This window comes from Chiloscyllium punctatum, chromosome 12, assembly GCF_047496795.1.
Source record: "Chiloscyllium punctatum isolate Juve2018m chromosome 12, sChiPun1.3, whole genome shotgun sequence".
Lineage (NCBI taxonomy): Eukaryota > Metazoa > Chordata > Chondrichthyes > Orectolobiformes > Hemiscylliidae > Chiloscyllium > Chiloscyllium punctatum.
In genome coordinates this window covers 68,628,037-68,652,219 of record NC_092750.1, presented here as the reverse complement: position 1 = coordinate 68,652,219, position 24,183 = coordinate 68,628,037, and the positions used below count along the sequence as shown (strand labels likewise).

The following is a 24,183-nucleotide window of genomic DNA, read 5'->3' as shown; positions in this document are numbered from 1 at the left end:
TAAATTGATTTTACTGTTAGAGTTGCTTATTATTGGCTCAATTTGTTTGTACTGGATGACAACTCTCCTCTCCATAAAACAAGGCAAATGCCTCCACATTAACACTAGTGATGACAGTGGTCTTCAAAAACCAAAAACACTTGCATGTTCTGCTTTTATTTTGTCATTTCACCAAGAAATACACAAAAGGCAAGAGTACACACGCAAACAGAGCACTGAGACCAGAGCTAATAGCAATATCTACTACTCATTTCTCATTTAGGATACAAATTTGCAATCAAGCTTATCCAGATTCCCCATTAGCCACAGTGGCTAACAATGTACAACACACTCATTTAGTCATATCACAAGACTGCTGAGAACACTGAGCACCTGCTGTTGACAGGCACATCAATATAAAGATGTCTTTCAATGTCAAAGCTGCAGAACTGGAAACCTACACTGAAATACTGAACCTTTAACATGCTATACAAGTGAAAGATTTCTAAACAACGGACAGAAAACTTAAGTTTACTCCCAAGTCTCACTCTAATGACTCAAGTCGATTTATCCTTCAGGTCTATTTGATGATACAGTCCCAAGAATCAAGACTATTTTATCCTAGTATTCTGGGCATTCCTATAACAAAGTGAGCAGTGATTAACTAGCAGCTCCCATTTACCTGAAGTTGCATCCTACAGACAGGACCGTACCCTTGGGTCAATTGAATCAACACTTCCCCTCCAAAAAACACTGTGGGCGGCACGGTGGCACAGTGGTTAGCACTGCTGCCTCACAGCGCCTGAGACCTGGGTTCAATTCCCGCCTCAGGCGACTGACTGTGTGGAGTTTGCACGTTCTCCCTGTGTCTGCGTGGGTTTCCTCCGGGTGCTCCGGTTTCCTCCCACAGTCCAAAGATGTGCAGGTCAGGTGAATTGGCCATGCTAAATTGCCCATAGTGTTAGGTAAGGGGTAAATGTAGATGTAGGGGTATGGGTGGGTTACGCTTCGGCGGGGCGGTGTGGACTTGTTGGGCCGAAGGGCCTGTTTCCACACTGTAAGTAATCTAATCTAATCTAATCTAATCTAATCTAATCTAATCTAAAACATCAAAAACAACTGTGCAAAATTTGTTTAAAATACGAAACTCATTGCTGATCAAAGAAAACTTGAACATACATGTGAATTAGAAGAAGTAGGCCTTCACTGGTTCAGGTTCATTGTAATGTTTGACATGTGGCTCATTGAAGAACAAACCCAAATTTTTGTAATCAGACTCAAGTAACATAGTGCATCTATTCGAGGTGCAGATATGTTTTCTTGTCTTATCGTGTTTTCTTAACGGCTGTGGTTGGTATCAAACTGCTTCTTACTCTGGTAAAACTTTCATTGTAAAACAAGTCAGTCACTAGTATCTCATTTTGTAGTCAACAGAAGAAACCATCGTGATGAAACCAAGCTCAGAACTTAGGAATCTAGAATGGTATTGTGGCATGCTCTGCAGTTCAGGTGAATGAAACAGAAAAAAAATTAACAAAATTCTATAAGACCATCATTGTAATTTGCTGAAATCCTTGAAAGAACAATGGAAATTTTGACCAGCAAATCTAGGACTCTTAACAATAATCCATTATAACAGGCTATTACCTTCTAACAAGGTTAAGGAAAGGAATAAGGCATCATTACTCGTTCAATAAGTACATTATCTTAGCTCACATGCCTTATACCTGTTGTCTATATGCATTTTTATCTTGTTATTCTGGGCTGCAGATACAGAAGTAGTTGAGATATTTGAAAATGGGAAGTTCCCTTTCATATTTTTAAAATAGTTTGTATCAAAAATAGTTTTGTGAATTTGCTCTGTTAACCCATTTAGATCAAATTCAAAGATTAAAAACTGGAAAAGGAAACCACTCCCTATCTACCTCTTATTTTGAAATTTGCTCACTTCTTGGGAATATAACTCATGTTCACCCTAGTTCACCATAGCGCAGACCCTTCATCAGAAGCAAAAATATGGAGATCATAAGAAATAGAAGCAGCAGACCATTCAGCCCCTTGAGTCTGAACAGTCATTCAATAAGATCATGGATGATTTTACTGTGACCTCAACTCTGCTGCTTTCCCCATCGATAATCTTTAACTCAAAATTTGACAGAAACAATGGCCTCAACTGTTCTGCGGCTAGAACTCAAAAGATTTTGCGATAAATTCTCTCTCTTATGGTCTTGCTCCACAACTACCTGATGAAGATGCCGCACTCCGAAAGCTAGTGATTCCAAATAAACCTGGTGGACTATAACCTGGTGTTGTGCAATTTTTAACAAATTACTTGTTGTAATTAGTATTTGCAATTAGATTAGATTAGATTCCCTACAGTGTGGAAACACTTGTAAGAGGACATCCAGATCCCGCTGCTCTGTCGCATTCAGTAGTTTCTCTCTATTTAAATTATATTATGCTTTTCTACTTGTCAAAACCTCTATCTCACATGATACTCTGCTCTATCTGTCAAAGTTGTGACAAAGGGTCAGTTAGACTCGAAACGTCAGCTCTTTTCTCTCCTTACAGATGCTGCCAGACCTGCTGAGATTTTCCAGTATTTTCTCTTTTGGGTACAATGAGCTCTAACCTTGTTCAGTAAACCTTTCTGTGCAATCTTATTGAATGCCTTTTGGAAATCCTGTCTATCCTTCTTGATATAACCTCAAAGAACTATAATGAAATTGTTAATAAGACCACAAGATAACATGGGTTCTGCTTGATTGTATTCAGATTTCTAAACGGCCAACTACCTCCTTAATAATGGATTCAACATCTTCCAACAGATATTAAGTTAACTGATCTTTATTTCCCTGCTGCCTCCAAGTTTTCTTGAATAGTCGCATCACATTTGTGATCTTCCAATCTGCTGGAGCCTTTCCAGAACCTGAGAATATTGGATGATTGCAACTAATGCATCCACTGTCTCTGCACAATCCACTTAGTTTATGACCCAAGGTTGCAAACCATCAAGTACAGGGGACTTCCAGCCTTCAGTTCCATTAATTTTCCCAAAACATTTTTCTTTGATCACGACTGTTTACTCTCATCTCTCTTACACCTTCATTTTCTTTATCCTTACGATGCTTTCTGTGCCTCCTAATGTGAAGTCAGGTACAAAATACTCATTTAAAGTCTGTCACTTCCTTATATACTATCAATTTCCTTGTTTTATCTTTCAAGGGACCAATGCTTACTTTAGCTAATCTCTTCTTTTGCTGCATACTTGCAAAAGCTTTTGATTCACATTTCTCTCATATCCCAATTTCTCCCTTTTATTCTTTTAGTCATCATTTGACCAGTTGCTAAAATTTGCATGACTATGCAGCATTGCACATTTTTTTCTCGTGACTTGCTATCTTATTTGGTTAACCATAAATAGCATATTCTTCTCAAAGTCAATCTTGCTCAATGGAATACATCTTTCTTGAGGGTTATGACATCATCTTCTCAACTGTCTGAAGTTTTAGCCGATCATGGTTTTATAAAATTTAACAAATAAACAAAGGTAAGACAATCAGTTTCAGACTCAAAATTCTCAGATTCAAATTACATGTGAAATTCCATGATATGATCATTCTTCCCTTAAGGATCATTTACTGTGAAATCAGTAATGAATTCTGTTTCACTACACATCCCCAAGATTTTCCTCATTAGTTCTAGAGCATATTATTCCAAAAGACTGCCCAAAATATATTACAAACTCAGACTCCAAGCTAATCTTGCCAATTGGATTTGTCAAATTGATAAAAAGTTTAGAAGTTTCCCCAATGGTTGCAATGCCACTTTTATATTTTATTTAATAGTACATTATATTTTAATTTCCAGCTGTACTACAGTGAAGCTAATGTCAAGGGGCCAATAAATACTTCCAGCAGTGAATTATTTCCTTTACCAATTCTAATCTCTATTCACACATTCTGCATTTTAATCTGCACTGAAATGGACACACAAGCTCATTTGTGGGAGCATTGAGACTTCGGACTCTTTATGGAATTTAATGATGATAAATGTGGAACAGATTATTGATGACATTAGGTGATCAGAGACTGGATCTGATTTCAGCCAATAACATTCAAATGCATGATCAAAGCTGAAATCTCTTCTGGGAAAAAAATATTAATTCCTTATGCACACTGCCAAAGTGGTGGGACACCATTAGTCTGCATAACACTTGACCTGTAATGCTGCAAAATATCCATTTAGTTTGTTCATCAGAGACCAAAGTAAGCAGTACCAATTTTCAAAAGCAGGTTAACATAATCTTGTCTTCCATCGCAACACTCGTGGTTCAAGGTAAAGGAATAATAAGCTTGCTAGCTTTACTCTTCTTACAGCTCCAAATAATTTATCAGTTTCTACTAACTTTGACACTTAATGTACCTGGCAATTGCAATCCCTGTACAACATGAGATTTATCCAATTATTCTAGAACTATCCCTATACAAATATGATGCTGCCAGCAGAACAATGAAAGGGTATTGATGCTAGTCATCAAATCAGAGATCCATCAACAAAGTGGTCCAGGGTCTGAGACTCTGAGCGAGTAATACTGCCCACATTTCACACCAGATAACATATTCCAGAACTAATATAAATACAATTTTGAAACACAAAATAGGTACATGTGGCTTTGTACATCAGTAGTTTTTGCAAGGACCATGTTTGTTTTACTTTAGTCTCTTCAAAAGTTGTGGACTGCAACAAGAAAGAGTTGTTTCTAAAAAGTATTTACCAGATGTTGTATGATTTCACAGCAACGAATTCAATACCTTTGTGAACTCCTGGTTTTGCGGCTTTGGGTTCCTGAAACATACAGACGATCCAGGTCTGAGGAACTGCCTACAAATGCAGCTGATTGGTTCTCAGCTAACTGAGCAGTTTGGAACTGGAAACAAGTTACAAAGATATAGACACAGATGCATGTACTGCTGCTCTCTGCAGTGTAAAACCAGTTTAATTACTTATAATACATATAATTCTGGTTTAACACAGAAACTGGATGCATATATCAACCTTGATTTGAAATTCAGGGAAATCAAAGTACTGTGCATGCCATAAAAAAACTAATGTTTGTGACAAAAGCATAAGTTGTCACTTATTCTACTATAAACCTGGTTATTTTGTGGAAACCTTGAGTAATTTTTTTTCATTGTGAACTAGTTGAGCTCTTGGTCTCAAGAATAAGAACATAAATTTTTTTTATGCACTTAATACTGGTTCCTGTTATGATTATGAATTCAAAGTTGGATGAATCAGTGTAATTGTGACGTCCTTTTTCTTTCAATTCAAGCAACATCAAGCAACAAGAAATGGTAAACTGAAGAAATGAATTCCATTTTAAAGTTACTTATTTGTTTGCAGTTTTTGTTCAAAAGGAACATTGCGTTTTCTAAGAGATAAGCCTAGCCTTGAAAATGTTTGGCAGAAATCTAACTGGCGCATCCAAACAAACTAATCTTTAAGCTTGAGGACTCGATCTCACCTCTCCCCTCTGTAACTGGATCCTCGACATCCTGACCTATAAACCACAATCAATAAGGAGAGGTAACAACAGTTCCTCCTCTGTAATCTTCAACGCTGGTGCCCACAAGGTTACATACTCAGCTCCCTACTTTACTCCTTCTACACTCATAACTGTGTGGCCAAATTCTGCCCCAACTTCATTTACAAATTTGCTGATGACACCACTGTCATAGGTCAGATCTCAAACAATGAGACAGAATACAGGAAACAGATTGAGTGCCTAGCAGCTTAGTGTAACGACAGCAATCTCTCCACCAATGTCAGCAAAATGAAGGAGCTGGTCATTGACTGCAGGAAGCAGAGTAGAAGGCACACCGCTGTCTGCATCAATGGTGCTGAGGTGGAGATGGCCCGAGGGGATCAGGTTCCTTGGAGTGATCATCAACAATCTGACCTGGTTCACCCACGTCAACAAGACGGTCAGGAAAGCACAACATCATCTCTACTTCCTCAGGAGGTGAAGGAAATTTGACATGTCCACAAGGACTCTTACCAATCTTTACAGAGTCACCATAGAAAGCAACCAATCTGGATGCATCACAGCTTGGTATGGCAACTGCTCTTCCCAAAACCGCAAAAAAAACTACAGAGTGTCATGAACATAGCCCAGTCCATCAAGTAAACAAACCTTACGTCCACTGAATCCATCTATACAGCCAGCTGCCTCAGGAAAGCAACCAACATAATCAAAGACTTCTCCCACCCACTCTTCCACCCTGGCCAGAAGATACAGAAGTTTATACACCTGTACAAACAGATTCAAGAACAGCTTCTTCCTCGCTGTTATCAGATTTCTGAATGGACCTGGCTCTTGTCCTTGCCCTTTTTAAGATCGGGATTTTAAAAAAAATTGATGAAGCAGATTAATTGCCTGCATTTGAATAAGTTTTAGTCCAGGCTTTGGAGAAACAAGCAGAGAAGCTGATCCTTTCTGTTGACAGCATTTATAATAGTTTCTAATCAACCTGTTCAGCGATGTTATCACACACCCCTGAACCAGCTGTGACTTGAACCCAGGTTCAAAGGGTGGAACACTCCCAGTCTGCCACAGTAGAAGATGTGAAAGCTTTTTTCTGAACATCACAAGACTTTTGCCTCTCTTGTAAAAGCATCGTCTAAAACTAACAAGCCTTGACATAAAACTGAAGATGCAGGAGAAACTCAGCAAGTCTGGCAACATCTTAGGAGAGAGAAACATGGTCAACATTTTGAGTCCAGTCTTATTTAGAACTGAACCTGCATATACCTATTTAGATTAGATTAGATTACTTACAGTGTTGAAACAGGTCCTTCAGCCCAATAAGTCCACACCGCCCCGCCGAAGCGCAACCCACCCATACCCCTACATCTACCCCTTACCTAACACTACGGGCAATTTAGCATGGCCAATTCAACTGACCTGCACATCTTTGGACTGTGGGAGGAAACCGGAGCACCCGGAGGAAACCCACACAGACATGGGGAGAACGTGCAAACTCCACACAGTCAGTCGCCTGAGGTGGGAATTGAACCCAGGTCTCTGGTGCTGCGAGGCAGCAGTGCTAACCACTGTGCCACCGTGCCGCCCACATTTCTGAAGGGCTGTGCCTGACACCAGCACATGCACATTTTGCACCAATTAAATTTACGTATGCACACCTAAAATGGGTTCAGATTCAAACAGGAGATGGTTGCCAGGATAGGGGGATAGGGGAGAGTGGGGGCTAGAGGAAGGGATGCCAGAGGAAGTTGTGGCAGGTGAGGGAAAAGATGATATGAGTTGCTATTCCAAGCATCTGAAGAGAAATTTGAGGTTTCCGCTGAACTGAACAAATTATAATTTTCAAACAAAAAATGCAATTGGAAAAACAGTCTAAGTGGTTCTTGCAGTTCAATAAATAAAGTCTATTTTGGAGAAAAAAAATAATGGACACTCAATTATACTGCTGTAGAATGTGGAATACTTCTAAAATGTCTACTGTAATTTAGCGGATCTCTTTTACCTAAATAAAACGTCATCTGAAATTTAAAAAGTGGAAACATTTTAACACCAGGAGTCCAATGGGAATGTTTGATTTCTGCTTAAAAAACGAGAATACTGTTTCAGATGTAAAGTTCCCCCTCGGCACCTGAATGAGATAGAATGGTAAATAATGGGATGCCCCATTCAAAATAAAAGATAGAGATAGGGAAACCACAATATCTAATAGGAATTGGACTAACTCATCTTGATGTAATTTAATTGAACTCAAAAATCTGGTAATAATGCATATTCTAGTGAAAAGGATGTACAGATTAAACTAGGTGATTGGTAAAGGTCACTTGGATATATTTGTATCCTTACTTATGATCTCTTTCAGTCAACTGAATGTGACAGTCATTAGACTCAAGACGTCAGGACCACACAGGGGAAGATATGCTAAAAATCTTGAAACAGAGAATCCCTTTGACCTTTTGCTAAGATCACCAGGTCTTCTAAGTCAACAGCAGAAGCTTGATTTTGGGATACAGGTAAAAATATGCTGTGATATTTTATGTGAAGCAACTGATAAGCAGAAATGCACAGTGAAATGCACAGAAGAATATGTCCCAGACATGCTCAGCTACTTGATAATGTGATACGAAACAATAAGGGATAACATTAAAATGACCTGAACTTCAGTTGGGGAGTTCCACCCAGCTGGGGATAGTTCAGTCTGCCAAAAAATAAATTATTATGGCTCTATGGGGATACATCTTCCTTTCAATTGGGGAACTGTACAATTATTAGGCTACAAATCAAAATACTAATTATTAAACCCAAAGATTATTAGAAACTAACACTAACTTAAACTGTGAAGAGGAAAAAGGAGTCTGCAAAGGATATTAAGATGTTTAAGTGAGTAGGTAAAAATTTGGCAAACAGAATACTGGTAGTTCGCCTATAATGTCAAAGTTGCATTCCAGCGAAACCTCGCTTAATAGAAAATCACTTAATAGAAATGATGGGGCCTATGGGAAAAGTGGGGTTAGGAGCAGACCAGCAAAAAATATCACTCGCAATAGCTCAAAAATCACCCAAAGGTCTAATGCAAAATTTGGTACAGCCTGAATAAAGTTGAAATCATATTTATTAATGAAACAGAAGTAAATTTAACACAGTACAGTACATTTAGAAAATGTAATACAGCTGCTCTTTGTTCAGTATCTCTCACAGAAAGCTGTTCTGTCTGCAGCTGACATTGGCACATGAGCAGATTGGCACGAAGACCAGCGCTAACATGGCGCAGGGACTTTGGTGCTGACACTGCGCAGACGAAGTACAGCACGGAGACTTTGGCACTGACATCGTGCATGTGCAGAATGGCACAAATACCGACACCGACGTCTTTACGCGTGCATAATGGCGCAGACACTGACGCATGCACAGAACTTCGCAGAAATGTGCAGCGTGAACATCAGCGCAAGCATAGAACAAAGCACGCAAACCGATCCCCAGTGGAATCACTGTATCGCCAACAAAGGTAAGCGTTCTCAAAAATATTGTTCTTAATTCTTTAGCTGCGTTATAGCCAAATCACTCTGCCAAAACATGTATTATCCCGGAACTACCTGTATAACATAAGAAAACGTGACCTTTGGTCAGAAGAACAGAAAAATAGCATATTATTTAAATACAGATAAATTACACAACTCTGAAAACCTTAAGAATTTGGCTATTGTGTACATAAATCACAAAAGGTCGGTACGTAGGCAAAGCAAGTGACAAGGCAGGCAAATTAAAAGTTCCCATTCATTGCAAGAGAAATTAAATATAAAAATATTTTGCTACAGCTAAATAGAACACACTTGCGATTACAGTGTACAGTTTTGGTCTTAAAGAGACATACTTCTGTTGGAAACAGTTCAGGGAAGGTTCACTGATTCCTGGGATGATGGGTTTATGAGAAAGGTTGGACAGGATGGGATTGGATTCAGAAAAATTAGATGACCTTACTGAAGCACACGAGATTCCACGAGAGGACAGATGCAGAAAGGACATGTCCCCTTGTGGGAAAGACTGGAAGTAGGGAAGAGTTTTTAAAGTATTTTTAAATGTTTAAGATGGTGATGAGTTGAGATCTTTTCTTCATCCAGAGGGTGGAGAATCTGTGGGATTCCTTTTTCCAAACACTGACATTATCCCACGGACGCCTGACAAACAAGAAGGCCTAAGTGTATCACGGTAGGTAGTAAAGTTTAGGCTACAATCAGATCAGCAATGATCTTATTAAATGGTTGCGCAGTTTCAAAGGGGCAAATAGCTTCTGCTCCTAATTTGTATGAGTGCAACTTTACAAGGAATTATCTTTGTGTAGGTGGAAACATTTAGGAAAGAACCATGGGGAAAATAAGCTTACTTGCAGCAATAAAAAATCTGAGACATTGAGGCTGTCTGTAGGAATTGCTCATGGACATTAAAAGCACCACATTGGAATGTCTAGGCTCTGCTAAGACCCCAGAAATTTGAGCTAAGATGCAGTTAAACAAACCATGTGAAAACCAGTTCTTCTATAACATGATGGTTGCGCTCTTGTGCAACCCCATGTTATAGAAAAATCTGCTGTGGAAACAGTACTTAAAGCATTTTCGATGTAATCGCATTACAGCTAACACAAGTTTTAAAAGCTTGTGCTTTAGAAACAGTGTCCTCAAATCATCAATCATGTTATAGGGAATTCGTGTTAACGAAACACATGTTATAACAAAACCAACTTGGGTCAGTGTGAAGCTTACATGAAAGATACCTGGGAAGTATGCTCAAAGACACTGATGAGGATGATCAGGGTAAGGGAAGGGTTAAAGTTATACGACTCAGGAGAAGAAGAGTGCAAAGACCAAAAGCTTCAAGATTAGTGACTGTGCGCTCCCTAACTAATCATAATATGAGTATAAACTGCTCAATCTCTCTCCATTAGACAAGCCTCTCATAGCTGGAATCAATCTAGGGTTATAATTACTATTTCTTGCAGTCTCCATTCCAGTGAACCATTCCAGATTTTCTTAGAGACCATTACACCTTTCCTATGAGTAGCATGACTGAAAAATTTCTTTTTCCAATATGACAACTGCTGTGTTATCTCACTGATGCTGCAATAAAAAAAACTTGAGTTGTACAATCAGATGTTTAAAAGCTTACTGAACCAATTTAAAATTCCACTAAATCTCTAGGCATCGTGCTGTATTGTTCTTTGTTTGCTGTCATTGAACTCATTTAGTGTATTTATTCCAACAAGGTTTAATTATGATCTTCAAAGAGTAATTAAGTTTCAAATGCAGTAAACCCCCAAATAGTTTTATGTTAAGAAAGATCGTTTAATACCACAGGCTGGAGAAATTACCTGCAGGGTCCTTTTACTTCCAAAGTGAAGTAATATGTTTCACTCTTATTGAGAAATACGGTTGCACATTATTTTCATACAACTAAATTAGCTCTCAAGCTGGAGAGATAACAAGGGACACAAAATAAATGGAAGCAAACAATAAGGAGGAAATACACTTTTATGAAGCATGTCAAAATGACTGGATTTGTAATCTACGTCCACACACAAAAGGGTGGCAGAAGTTTGGAACGGTCTTCCAAATCAGAGTGGATGGTGGATCAGTTGCTAGCTTCAAATCTGAGATAGATTCTTTTTATTAATCCAAGATACTAAGGGATGTATGACCAAAAGATGAAATATTCAGCTAGGCCACAGATCAGCCATGGTCTCATTGAATGGTCGAACAGACTTAATGGGCTGAATGGCCTATTCCTGTTCTTATGTTCCTAGAACCTCAGGATAATGTTCTGGAGACTTGGGTTTGAATCACAACATGGCATATGCTGAAATTTTAATTCAATATAAACCTGGATTCAAACGTTAGGCACACAGTGACCATGTAATCACTGCTGGTTATCATAAAAACCCATCTCGTTTACTAATGCTCTTTAGAGAAGGATATCTGCCATGCTTACCTGGTCTGATCTATATACGATTCCAGACCCACAGCAATGTCGTTGACATATAACTGCCCTCACAGCAATTAGTGATGAGCAATAAATACTGGCCTAGCCAGCAATGCCTATATTGCGTGAAAGAATTAGAAACAATAGAGGATTCTGAATCCTTGTGTATATATTTAGTATTCAGTGAGATTCCGCAGGAGTAATATTGCAGACATATACATAACTATGCTCAAAGGGGGTATTAAACTAATAATGCAGTCCAAGACAGCTCAAACATTCCCTGCTTTACAGTTAATCTTTAACATACCACTCAAACTATTGAAACAGGCAATATTTCAGTTTAACTCATTTAAATTTGCTACATTTTGTCGTGCTGCACTCGACAGCACCAACAATTTAGTATCAAATTCCTGCACTGTGCTCAAGCCCGCAACCTGAGTTTCAGCAATCGAGCAAGACTGAACAACACAAAAACACAAGAAAAACACAAAACTAAATACTTCCCATATCAGATGCCACACTTAAATCTCAGCAAGAATTCTGACTTTTATATTTCAATACAGAGCCAAATACTCTCTTAGGTGCTCACCATTTTCCTCCAGGTCATCTTCGTCATCACCATCATTGTCCTCCATCTCCTCCTCTTCCTCTTCCACATCCTCCGACTCCACATCTGGATCACTCCCTGAGATAGACTCGTCCTCCATGGCCCAGAGCAGCAGACACTGTGCATTACAAGCTCATTGTCCCCCCTCTGTGGACCTGTAACAACAGCAGCACATAGCAGCAAATGTTAGTATATTTCAAATCTCATCCATCATTAGAACAGATTTTAATGGCTACAAAGATCAAGTTAGGATGTCTCAGAGTATAGACTATTCATGTGTAGGGAAAGACAGAAGTTGAACAGAGAAAGGTGCAGCGTCTCTTTCTGTCAGGTGCAACATCATTCTGCTATTGCTATTTAACATTGCCCCCAGAGACAAACCATAATGCAATGCTAGATAAGTACAACTAATCACCAAACAGAAAGCGACAGGTTTTGGGTTCGGGTTTTGAGAATACAATTTCCAATTTCATCTTTTCTTCAACCTAAAGGTGAGAGGTACAAGCTTACCCATGCCCGCAATCTTTAAGGTGAGGTTCCTTTTAGCAGTCATTCTTTCAGGCACCAGAAATATTTATTTATTTTGACAAGGTTTATTCAGCTATTACGGCAAGATATGGTTGAGCATGTTTAAGGTGGAGATTGATAAATTTCAACACATTAAAAACATCTAATGACATGGAGTTAGCTTGGAAGTAGATGACCAACCATGGTGGCACTGTGGCTTAGTGGTTAGCACTGCTGCCTCACTGCATCAGGGACCTGGGTTTGATTATTATCTGTACGTTCTCCATTTCTGTGCGAGTTTTCTCCAAGTGATCCAGTTCCTCCCTACAGTCCAAAGATGTGCAGATTATGTGGATTGGCCATGCTAAATTGCCCCACATTGTGTACGTTAGGTTGGTTGGCTATGGTAAATGCAAGGTTATGGGCATAGTGTGTGGGGGGGGGGAGGTGGTTGGATGCTCTTCAGTGGCTCGGTGCTAGCCCAATGGGCCAAATGGCCTTTATCTGTATTGATTAAAGCTGATTAAAAAAGATTGAGAGATGCTCTATAAGGTGTTATGTCTTGTTAAATCTTCGCAATCATGGTGCAGCAGGTGATGAAGGCAGCAAAAGAATGAGCGCACACAAGCTGGCATGTTTAGTCACACTTCAACACAGCCTGGTGAGATCATATGTGCAGCATTGTGGGCAGTTGTGTCTCCTTGTCTAGGGAAGGAGGCTCTGGCTAAGGACTGAGTGGAACAAAGGTTAAACAAAGTAGTTCCTGGATGGCAAGACAAATGTATGAAGGGAGACTGGACAGGTTAGAATTACAGACCAGGGGCAGGTAGGGGAACTAGTTTAGTTGTGATTATATTCAGCATGGACTGGTTGGACTGAAGGGTCTGTTTCGTGTTGAATGATTATGACTCTATGTGCTTCTTTATGGTAAACACGAAATATATAAACTTCACAGAGTAATCTACAACCATTCATACCCAAAAGAGAGTGCAAAAGAGAAGCTGCTTGAGGGCATTAGGTTGTTTTTGTTTGTTAAAATCTCCTGGCGTACATTGCTATCTGATTGTAGGATTGTTATTGTTAACTGCGACCAAACTGAAAGTCAGAATTTAGGCAATGAAATAGACACACAAGCTCATTTGTGGGAGCAATGAGACTTCTGACTCTTTATAGAATTTAATCAGAAGGGAAGGGATGATAAATGTGGAACAGATTATTGATGACATTAGGTGATCAGAGACTGGATCTGATTTCAGCCAATAACATTCAAAATTGCAAGATCAAAGCTGAAATCTCTTCTGGGGAAAAAAGTATTAATTCCTTATGCACACTGCCAAAGTGGTGGGACACCATTAGTTTGCATAACACTTGACCTGTAATGCTGCAAAATATCCATTTAGTTTGTTCATCAGGGACCAAAGTAGTAAGCAGTACCAATTTTCAAAACCAGGTTAACATAATCTTGTCTTCAATCACAACACTCGTGGTTCAAGGTAAAGGAATAATAAGCTTGCTAGCTTTACTCTTACAGCTCCAAATAATTTATCAGTTTCTACTAACTTTGACACTTAATGTACCTGGCAATTGCAATCCCTGTACAATATGAGATTTACCCAATTATTCTAGAACTATCCCTGTACAAATATGATGCTGCCAGCAGAACAATGAAAGGGTATTGATGCTAGTCATCAAATCAGAGATCCATCAACAAAGTGGTCCAGGGTCTGAGACTCTGAGCGAGTAATACTGCCCACATTTCACACCAGATAACATATTCCAGAACTAATATAAATACAATTTTGAAACACAAAATAGGTACATGTGGCTTTGTACATCAGTAGTTTTTGCAAGGACCATGTTTGTTTTACTTTCGTCTCTTCAAACGTTGTGGACTGCAACAAGAAAGAGTTGTTTCTAAAAAGTATTTACCAGATGTTGTATGATTTCACAGCAACGAATTCAATGCCTTTGTGAACTCCTGGTTTTGCGGCTTTGGGTTCCTGAAACATGCAGACGATCCAGTCTGAGGAACTGCCTACAAATGCAGCTGATTGGTTCTCAGCTAACTGAGCAGGTTGGAACTGGAAACAAGTTACAAAGATATAGACACAGATGCGTGTACTGTTGCTCTCTGCAGTGTAAAACCAGTTTAAACTTCAAAACCGGTTTCCTTTTCTGCAGTAGTTGCTACGAACTAAGAGGCATTTTCCAAATCAGAAGGTAGACAACTGAATACAAAGGAGAAAGTGAGGACTGCAGATGCTGGAGATCAAATGCTGAAAATGTGTTGCTGGAAGGCGCGGTAGTAGTTTGGCACACCGACCTTTGCACTGCTGAGGCTAAACGCCAGCTCGCGGACACCTCCTCCTACTGCCCCCTTGACCATGACCCCACCTCCCACCACCAAACCATCATCTCCCAGACCATCCATAAGCTCATCACCTCAGGGGATCTCCCATCCACCGCCTCCAACCTCATAGTCCCACAACCCCACACCACCCATTTCTACCTCCTGCCCAAAGTCCACAAACCTGACTGCCCCGGCCGACCCATTGTCTCAGCCTGCTCCTGCCCCACCGAACTCATCTCTGCATACCACGACACGGTCCTGTCCCCCTTAGTCCAAGAACTCCCCACCTACGTTCGGGACACCACCCAAGCCCTCCACCTCCTCCATGATCTTCACTTCCCCGCTCCCCAACGCCTTATCTTCACCATGGACATCCAGTCCCTGTACACCTCCATCCCCCATCACGAAGGACTCAAAGCCCTCCACTTCTTCCTTTCCCGCCGTACCAACCAGTATCCTTCCACTGACATCCTCCTTCGACTGACTGAACTGGTCCTCACCCTGAACAACTTCTCTTTCCAATCCTCCCACTTCCCCCAAACCAAAGGAGTAGCCATGGGCACCCGCATGGGCCCAAGCTATGCCTGCCTCTTCGTAGGATATGTGGAACAGTCCATCTTCCGCAGCTACACTGGCACCACACCCCACCTTTTCCTCTGCTACATCGATGACTGTATCGGTGCTGCCTCGTGCTCCCACGAGGAGGTTGAACAGTTCATCCACTTTACCAACACCTTCCACCCCGACCTCAAATTCACCTGGACCGTCTCAGACTCCTCCCTCCCTTTCCCAGACCTTTCCATTTCTATCTCGGGCGACTGAATCAACACGGACATTTACTATAAACCGACCGACTCCCACAGCTACCTAGACTACACCTCCTCCCACCCTGCCCCCTGTAAAAACGCCATCCAATATTCCCAATTCCTTCAACTCCGCCACATCTGGTCTCAGGAGGACCAGTTCCAAAACCGTACAAAGCAGATGGCATCCTTCTTCAAGGACCGCAATTTCCCCCCAGACATGGTCAATGATGCCCTCCACCGCATCTCTTCCACTTCCCGCTCCTCCGCCCTTGAGCCCCACCCCTCCAACCGCCACCAGGACAGAACCCCACTGGTCCTCACCTACCACCCCACCAACCTCTATGTACAGCGTATCACCCGCCGTCATTTCCGGCACCTCCAAACGGACCCCACCACCAGGGATATATTTCCCTCCCCTCCCCTATCAGCGTTCCAAAAAGACCACTCCCTCCGTGACTCCCTCGTCAGGTCCATACCCCCCACCAATCCAACCTCCACTCCCGGCACCTTCCCCTGCAACCGCAAGAAATGCAAAACTTGCGCCCACACCTCCCCCCTTACTTCCCTCCAAGGCCCCAAGGGATCCTTCCATATCCGCCACAAATTCACCTGCACCTCCACACACATCATCTATTGCATCCGCTGCACCCGATGTGGCCTCCTCTATATTGGGGAGAGAGGCCGGCTACTTGCGGAACGTTTCAGAGAACACCTCTGGGACACCCGGACCAACCAACCCAACCACCCCATGGCTCAACACTCCAACCCCTCCCACTCCACCAAGGACATGCAGGTCCTTGGACTCCTCCATCGCCAGACCATAGCAACACGATGGTTGGAGGAAGAGCGCCTCATCTTCCGCCTAGGAACCCTCCAACCACAAGGGATGAACTCAGATTTCTCCAGTTTCCTCATTTCCCCTCCCCCCACCTTGTCTCAGTCAAATCCCTTGAACTCAGCACCGCCTTCCTAACCTGCAATCTTCTTCCTGACCTCTCCGCCCCCACCCCACTCCGGCCTATCACCCTCACCTTGACCTCCTTCCGCCTATCGCATTTCCAATGCCCCTCCCCCAAGTCCCTCCTCCCTACCTTTTATCTTAGCCTGCTGGACACACTTTCCTCATTCCTGAAGAAGGGCTTATGCCCAAAACGTCGATTCTCCTGTTCCTTGGATGCTGCCTGACCTCCTGCGCTTTTCCAGCAACACATTTTCAGAACTGGATACAAAGGCCTCACTAAATAAAGTAGCATCATATCAACATCAGAATTGGAAGCAAAGACCACTTAACTAACCTGTCAGTTTTTTGTAACACTGCCAATAATCTGTTTTTTTTTCCTATTTGTTTAGTTGTGCAAATCGTTAAGGGATTAGAGTTTTTGTTAGTAGTGTTATGTGCCAATGGGTTCTATCTATTTACTTGTAGCTACAGATTAATTACTTTTAATACATATAATTCTGGTTTAACACAGAAACTGGATGCATATATCAACCCTGATTTGAAATTCAGGGAAATCAAAGTACTGTGCATGCCATAAAAAAACTAATGTTTAGTACATTACCTGGAATAGCAGTTTACAGCACACTACCCCAATAAATTGTAACATTGATCATGTGGAAAGGCATTGAAAGTTTCGGAATCCTGCCAGATTTGCGCACAAGGCTTCCCAATCAATAAAACTTTACAATTTTCCAGCCTGCATTTCCAACTTCAATAACTGCTCACTTCTCTGCTTGCAGAAATTGGATTTTTTCATTCTAAGTAGATTAACAGAAGCTTTGGAGTACTGTATAGTGTTATCAACAGTGCACTCAAACATTAAGTTCAAAATTGGTATAAAGCAGTTTGAGATCTGGCCAGAGGCAAACATACTTATTAAAATGGGAGCAGTGGTTCAAGGCAGCAGCTCACCACCCACCACATCCTCATGAGCAAATAGGGATAGGCAATAAACATTGGCCTATCCAGTGACGCCCATATCATGTGACTGAATAAATAAAACAGATGACCTAGGAAAACTTGACAGCATGATAGATTCAAGATATAACTGTTTCTATCAGGAACCTCACTCTTGCAGGGAAGGTTTCACCCTGCACCTTATTTGCACTGTGCTTGATCAGGGAGTTCAACGAAGCAGGGCATTTGTGCATTTACTCTGTTTTTTGAAACTGGATGCTAAAGTGCAATATCTTCCATTCACTGACAATAACATTCTCAAAACAACCATTAAACCTTGAATCCCAAGCTGAGGCCTTAGTGCAAAGAGAAAACAAAATCATTGTACTTTTCGTCTTGACAGAATGCAGCTTATTGGATTACTATCAGAGAAGAATAATGCGAACATTAAAGTTCCAAAGCTGAACATGAAATTTTCATTCATTAATGACATTACTAGAATTATGGCACAATTGTGTGGAATGGGCTTTAGATGCAGATCATGATGAGCGAAGGAACTGATTGATCTACTCTCCAATATCTATACAACTACTGGAAATAAACTATCATTACAGATTTAAATACCAAGGTTCAACCTCAGAGTCCTTGTTGAAAGCCACGCATATGACAACTGCCAGTGGCCACAAAGAATGCAATAAATGAAATAAAACTAGCTATGAAAATTCAAGTCTATACAAAATTGTTTCAAAGAAAGAAACAGGGCTAGCTTATTCATTCCATTTACTCATATCCCTCGAAACCCTCACTCATTAAAAAACTTATTGATTTGAAAACTCCAGTTGTCCCTATGCATCTATAGCTTTTCGGAAGCTGGTGCAAATGATTAACCAGAGGGTGACCACACCTCAGGCGATGGGAGATATTGAAGACAGTAGTCCTTTGTAGTAGCCTCAGCCAATGTGGGAATTGACTCATGCTGCTGTTAGTCTGCGTCCCAAACCAGCCGTCAAATCAACTGAGCTAATTGGGATAGCTCTCAATGTTCCATGGCAACCACTGCTACCTCAGAACCCCAAACTTTCTGCTCACCAAGATACAATGAGTCCTAACCCCACTTTGCAAAGCCCTAAACTAGTCTATACTGCAACAACACTGGGGACTCCATCCCTGCTTTGTCAATGATGACACTTTTTCCTCAAGTAAAATAAATGGTGCACTAATTTATAATAGAAACAGAGAACGCTGTAACTCAATGACTCAGGCTACAACTGTTGGGAGAGAAACAGAGTTAACCTTGCATCAGAAGTAGAAGAATTTAGAGATATAACATACTTTGAACAAGTACTGAGACAGCAAAAGGGATGTGTGTGTGCAAACATGTCAGGGGGGGGGGGGGTGTGGGTGGAAGACAAGGCGTGTGATAAAGTAGAGGGACAGAAGACATTAACAGACAACCTTTACACTTTCTAGTTTTAACAAAGGGTCACTGGCCTTAAACATTAACATGATTGCAATTTCCAGTATCGTCTGATTTTATTTCAGATTTTCAGCGGTCACCATTTCTTCTCCACTACTTATCAGTGCAATTTGAAACGCTGAGTTTTTATGATACCACACGTGTCTCAGAATCACGTTATAACTGATTTTTAAGCTCACAGCAAAGAGATTAATAGCTGCAGTGGAGGATCTCTCACACATACAGGCAAACAAAGAACATACAGAAAAGGACAAAGGTAGTACGCACACCAAGAGAGAGACAGAAAAATACAAGTTTTCTTTTCCTGAGACTAGGAGTTCAGTGCAGTTTATATTAGATAGATAAAATAACAAGCATGAGTGAGGGGACATAATTGAGTTATGTAACAGCCTAGTACTAGGATTGGTCCCTCACTAAGCAGATGAAGACAGCATAGTAACACAATCAACCAATGAAAGCTAGTTTTAGCAAGAGCCACAGTGCTAGTAATACACAGCTGCCTGCAGATCCAGTACTGCACTGCTCAGTCACCAATGCTTTAGGTAGCATTTATGATCTGACAATATAATTTAACTGTTGGTATGCAGGACCATGTATGTGTGCATATATTAATCAAACAATTACTTCAGAGTACGAGGCATTCCTTATCTATAAACACACAGCATCCTTGATCATTCTGAAAGCAGCTTGCATTCGTTATCTGGAGTAAACAGTTCATTCAAATCAGTTCAGTCTGAACATTCTGAGGGACAATTGGTGCAATGACTTAAAATGGCATTTCTTGACAATACCTTGGCTTGTTCCAAAATGATTACAGTTAGCCCATTTGTGTTACAGAGAATTACAATGAATTCTCAGTACAGAATCTGGTCATTCAATGCACCATGTTCACACTCATGCTTACGTTCCATGACTTCACTCCTAACGTTTCAATACTGTCTTAAAAAGCCAAAGACACGGATGGTTTTACATTTTTTTTGGCAAGGGTAGCATAACTTATTTTTCTGCTTCAGTAAGCCAAATTCTTTTTGATATTTATATTTCCTTTGCACCTAACTACTGAGATTGAGGACTTCGCGCAGGACTGATTGGTACTAAAATCTAACTAGGAGCAGTATAGTGGCTCAGTGGTTGGCACTGCTGCCTCACAGCGCCAGGGACCTGGGTTCAATTCCAGCCTCGGGTGACTGTGTGTGGAGTTTGCACATTCTCCTCGTGTCTATGTGGGTTTCCTCTGGGTGCTCCGGTTTCCTCCCACAGTCCAAAGATGTGCAGGTTAGGTGAATTGGTCATGCTAAATTACCCATAGTTTTAGGTACATTAGTTAGGGGGGATGGGTCTGAGTGGGTTACTCTTCGGAGGGTCTGTATGGACTATATGGGCCGAAGGGCCTGTTTTCACACTGTAGGGAATCTAATTAGTCTCACTCCACTACTTCCTCCTCTCACTCTTGCAATTTTTTATTCTCAAGGAACAGAGTAGATTATACAATCTGTCAAGTTCCTCTTCCATTAATGGTGATCGTGGCTCAGCTCAGCTTCAACTCCACTTTCCTGCCTGATTTCCTTGATTCTACAACACAAAGATTTTCTCTTCCAGTCAACAATGGAACATCCACATATTTGGGAGTAGATATCCAACTCAGTGTGAAATGACTGACCCCTAATCCCGAGGCTTGACCCTTGAGAATACAATCCCGACAGTGTGGAAACAGGCCATTTGGCCCACAAGTCCACACTGACCCTCCAAACAGCAACCCACCCCTACCCTATTATTCTACATTGACCCCTGACTAATACATCCCTGAACACTATGGGCAATTTAACATGGCCAGTTCACCTAACCTGCACATCTTTCGATTGTGGAAGGAAACTGGAGCACCTGGAGAAAACCCACTCAGACACAGTGAGAACGTGCAAACTCTGCAGAGACAGTCACCTGAGGCTGGAATCAAATCTGGGACTCTGGTGCTGTGAGGCAGCAGTGCTAATCACTGAGCCACCATGCTGCCACTTGGTTCAAGATTCTGCAGGATTTAAAACAATGTCTCAGTGTCAGCCCAGTCAAGCCCCTTCAAACATGATATTAAGGTTGCAAATATGGTTCAGCCTCAGATCACTTGCCACGGAGAATTCAATTGATTAGATAATAGACTTTGTAGTGAAGACTTAAGTTGATGATTCAATCTTCCCAATATTTCTTTGGAGGAAATTTCTGCACCAGTACTGGATATGATTCATGATGCCTTAACAGGTTAAGGATGGTGAACAGATTGGGAGAGGGGTAGCAAAGTGGAATATAACAATACAAACGTAGAAGATAGCAGTGTTGATTTTGGAAGGTGTCCTTTTCCAGCAACACATGAATCAAGAAATAGGAGCTAGCTAAGGAAAAATACCTGGGGGGGGGAAAGAGGAGGAGGATACAAGTGGGATTGGTGAGCAAGCAGAACAGAAGATGTATCTAGCGATTCTCAGTCTGAATGGAAAGGTATCACTTTGTCCTCAGGTTCTCAGTTCTATTTCCATTGGAAAGTTTTTAAGTATTCACTTGATCAAAACCCCCCCCCACCATTTGATTTTGAACTCCTGCATTACGTCTGCCCATAACCTCCCCTGTTCCAAGAAGAACCATTTTAAAAGACTGTTTTTCAGTAGTTCCACAAAAAGAAAATGGACATTAGAACCGCAGGCCAACCTGGCTTCAACTTCAAAGACTAGTGAAGGAGATCCTTCAGTTTACACCTCTGCCAGGCTAGCTCTTAGAAAGAGATACCCAAATAGTCTCATTCCTTTAAATATTTAGATTATTCAGCACCAATTCTCATCAATAAGAAGTTGCAAAAGTCTGAACCTTTGTAAACCTCTGATAATGCCACAGACCATTGCATTTTGGTCACTTAAGAAAAGATGCAAGAGTCCTTCACAGGGTGCAGAGGAGATTTACCAAGGTTGGGATGAGTGATTAGGTTAGGTTACATAAGCTAGAATTGTTCCCTTTGAAACAAATAAATTGAAGGACGATTTCATAGAGATGTGGAAGTTAACGACAGGTTTTGAATAAGGTAGACTAAATGCTGTTCCTATCATATGATTGCAAAAGGACAAGAGATAAATTTAAGGATTTGGACAACAGATAGAAAGGAGGATGATGGGAAGAAATTTTCTTACATAGCAAGTAGTAATGACCTCAAACTCTCTGCTTACAAAGAGTGATAGTGGAAATGCACGACGATTTTAAAAGGAAATTGGACGGGCCATGGTAGGAAATAAACTAGCAGGGTAATGAATAGAACTAACTAGATTACTGAATTCTGGCATGAACTCAATGGGCTGAATGGTTTCCATCTGTGCCACAGCCATACAATATCAAAGCAATAAAGAACATTGCTTCACAAACATTAGTTTAACAATGCAACTGTTCTCACAATATGTAACATTATTCTCTGAATTTAAAATACCCAGACAATTAGCCGTGGGAGGATCCATTTTATGGTGGTGACTCTATTAATTCAGACAACCTTACCCTGCTTAACTGCACAGCTGCACGCAATAAATGCATGGCAGTATGCACAAGATATTATCGGACTACTAACATTCAACATTTCTAATGATTTGACAAAGCAAGACTGTCTTACATAGTGCATTCAAGATTTTAGCTTTGTCTGAAATATTTTGTTTACCTGACTCAAGTTTTTGGCTCCAGTTGCAGGTATGCTGTCCCTACATCACCATAACCTAATTATATGGAAACCAGCAGAGAACCTGCACAGTTACTGCCTTTGCTGTTTGAATTCGTGTATCGTTGAACATCGGAGTGCATCTGGGAAAATTAACAAACAGTGAAATTCACAACTAACCTTGGAGGAACTGAACAAACCGTGAAATTCATAACTAATCTTGGAGGAACTGTTGGGTGAAGTTCACAGCACAGAATCAGATAAATTAATTGTTGTTTTAAGTCTGTCCAATAGAAAGGCTGCAGTAGTGGGTACAGTGGATTTTTTCTTGATTATATGTTTTTGGAGGTAGGTCTCTTGATTAAACTTAAAATATAAGCCATAGCTATTAATTTAACCTAGGGCAGTGTTTGTAGAAGAATAAGACGGTGTTATTTTCAGGGACTGTAGATTGTGAAGGAGCATAAATGGCCTTTGCAGTGTTATGTTCTTCTTGTCAGATGTGGGAGTTTAAAGAGAGTTTAGGGGTTACTGCAGATTATATTTGCCATAAGTGCTGTTGGATGCGAATCTTATCAGATCGAGTGGATCTGTTAGAGTGACAGATAGAAGCAATGAGGAATTTGCAACAGCAACAGTATGTGATGGATGGCAGATATAGGAAGAGGGGAAAGTCTCAGATACAGTCACATAAATGGGTTAACTCCAGGAAGGGTAAGAGAGGTAGGCAGCTAGTGCAGGAGTCTTTTGTGGATATACCCATTTCAAACAGGTATGCTGTTTTGGAAAATATAGGGGGTGATGGATTCTCAGAGGAACGTAGCACGAACAGCCAAGTTTCTGGTGTTTGGTTAAGAAAAAGAAGGAAGCATATGTCAGGTATAGACAGGATATATCAAGTGAATCCTTAGAAGAGTATAAAGAAAGTAGGAGTATACTTAAGAGGGAAATCAGGAGGGCAAAACGGGGACATGAGATAGCGTTGGCAAATACAATTAAGGAGAATACAAAGGGTTTTTACAAATATATTATGGACAAAAGGGTAACTAGGGAGAGAATAGGGCCCCTCAAAGATCAGCAAAGGCCTTTGTGTGGAGCCACAGAAAATGGGGGAGATACTAAGTGAATATTTTGCATCAGTATTTACTGTGGAAAAGGATATGGAAGATATAGACTGTAGGCAAATAGATGGTGACATCTTGAAAAATGTCCAGATTACAGAGGAGGAAGTGCTGGATGTCTTGGAATGGTTAAAGGTGGATAAATCTCCAGGATCTGATCAGGTGTACCCGAGAACTCTGTGGGAAGCTAGAGAAGCGATTGCTTGGCCTCTTGCTGAGATATTTGTATCATTGATAGTCACAGG

At 40.9% G+C, this 24,183-nt stretch overlaps 1 protein-coding gene across 1 annotated transcript in view; it reads right to left on the bottom strand.

Moving 5' to 3' along the window:
- Window positions 1-24,183, bottom strand: part of rad54l2 (RAD54 like 2) — a 126,371-nt gene that overhangs the window by 74,897 nt on the left and 27,291 nt on the right. Inside the window, exon 2 of the mRNA XM_072582709.1 lies at window positions 12,084-12,256. Coding sequence (XP_072438810.1) covers window positions 12,084-12,201 — 118 coding nt within the window. The 5' untranslated portion in view covers window positions 12,202-12,256. The remainder of the gene's footprint in view (window positions 1-12,083; window positions 12,257-24,183) is intronic.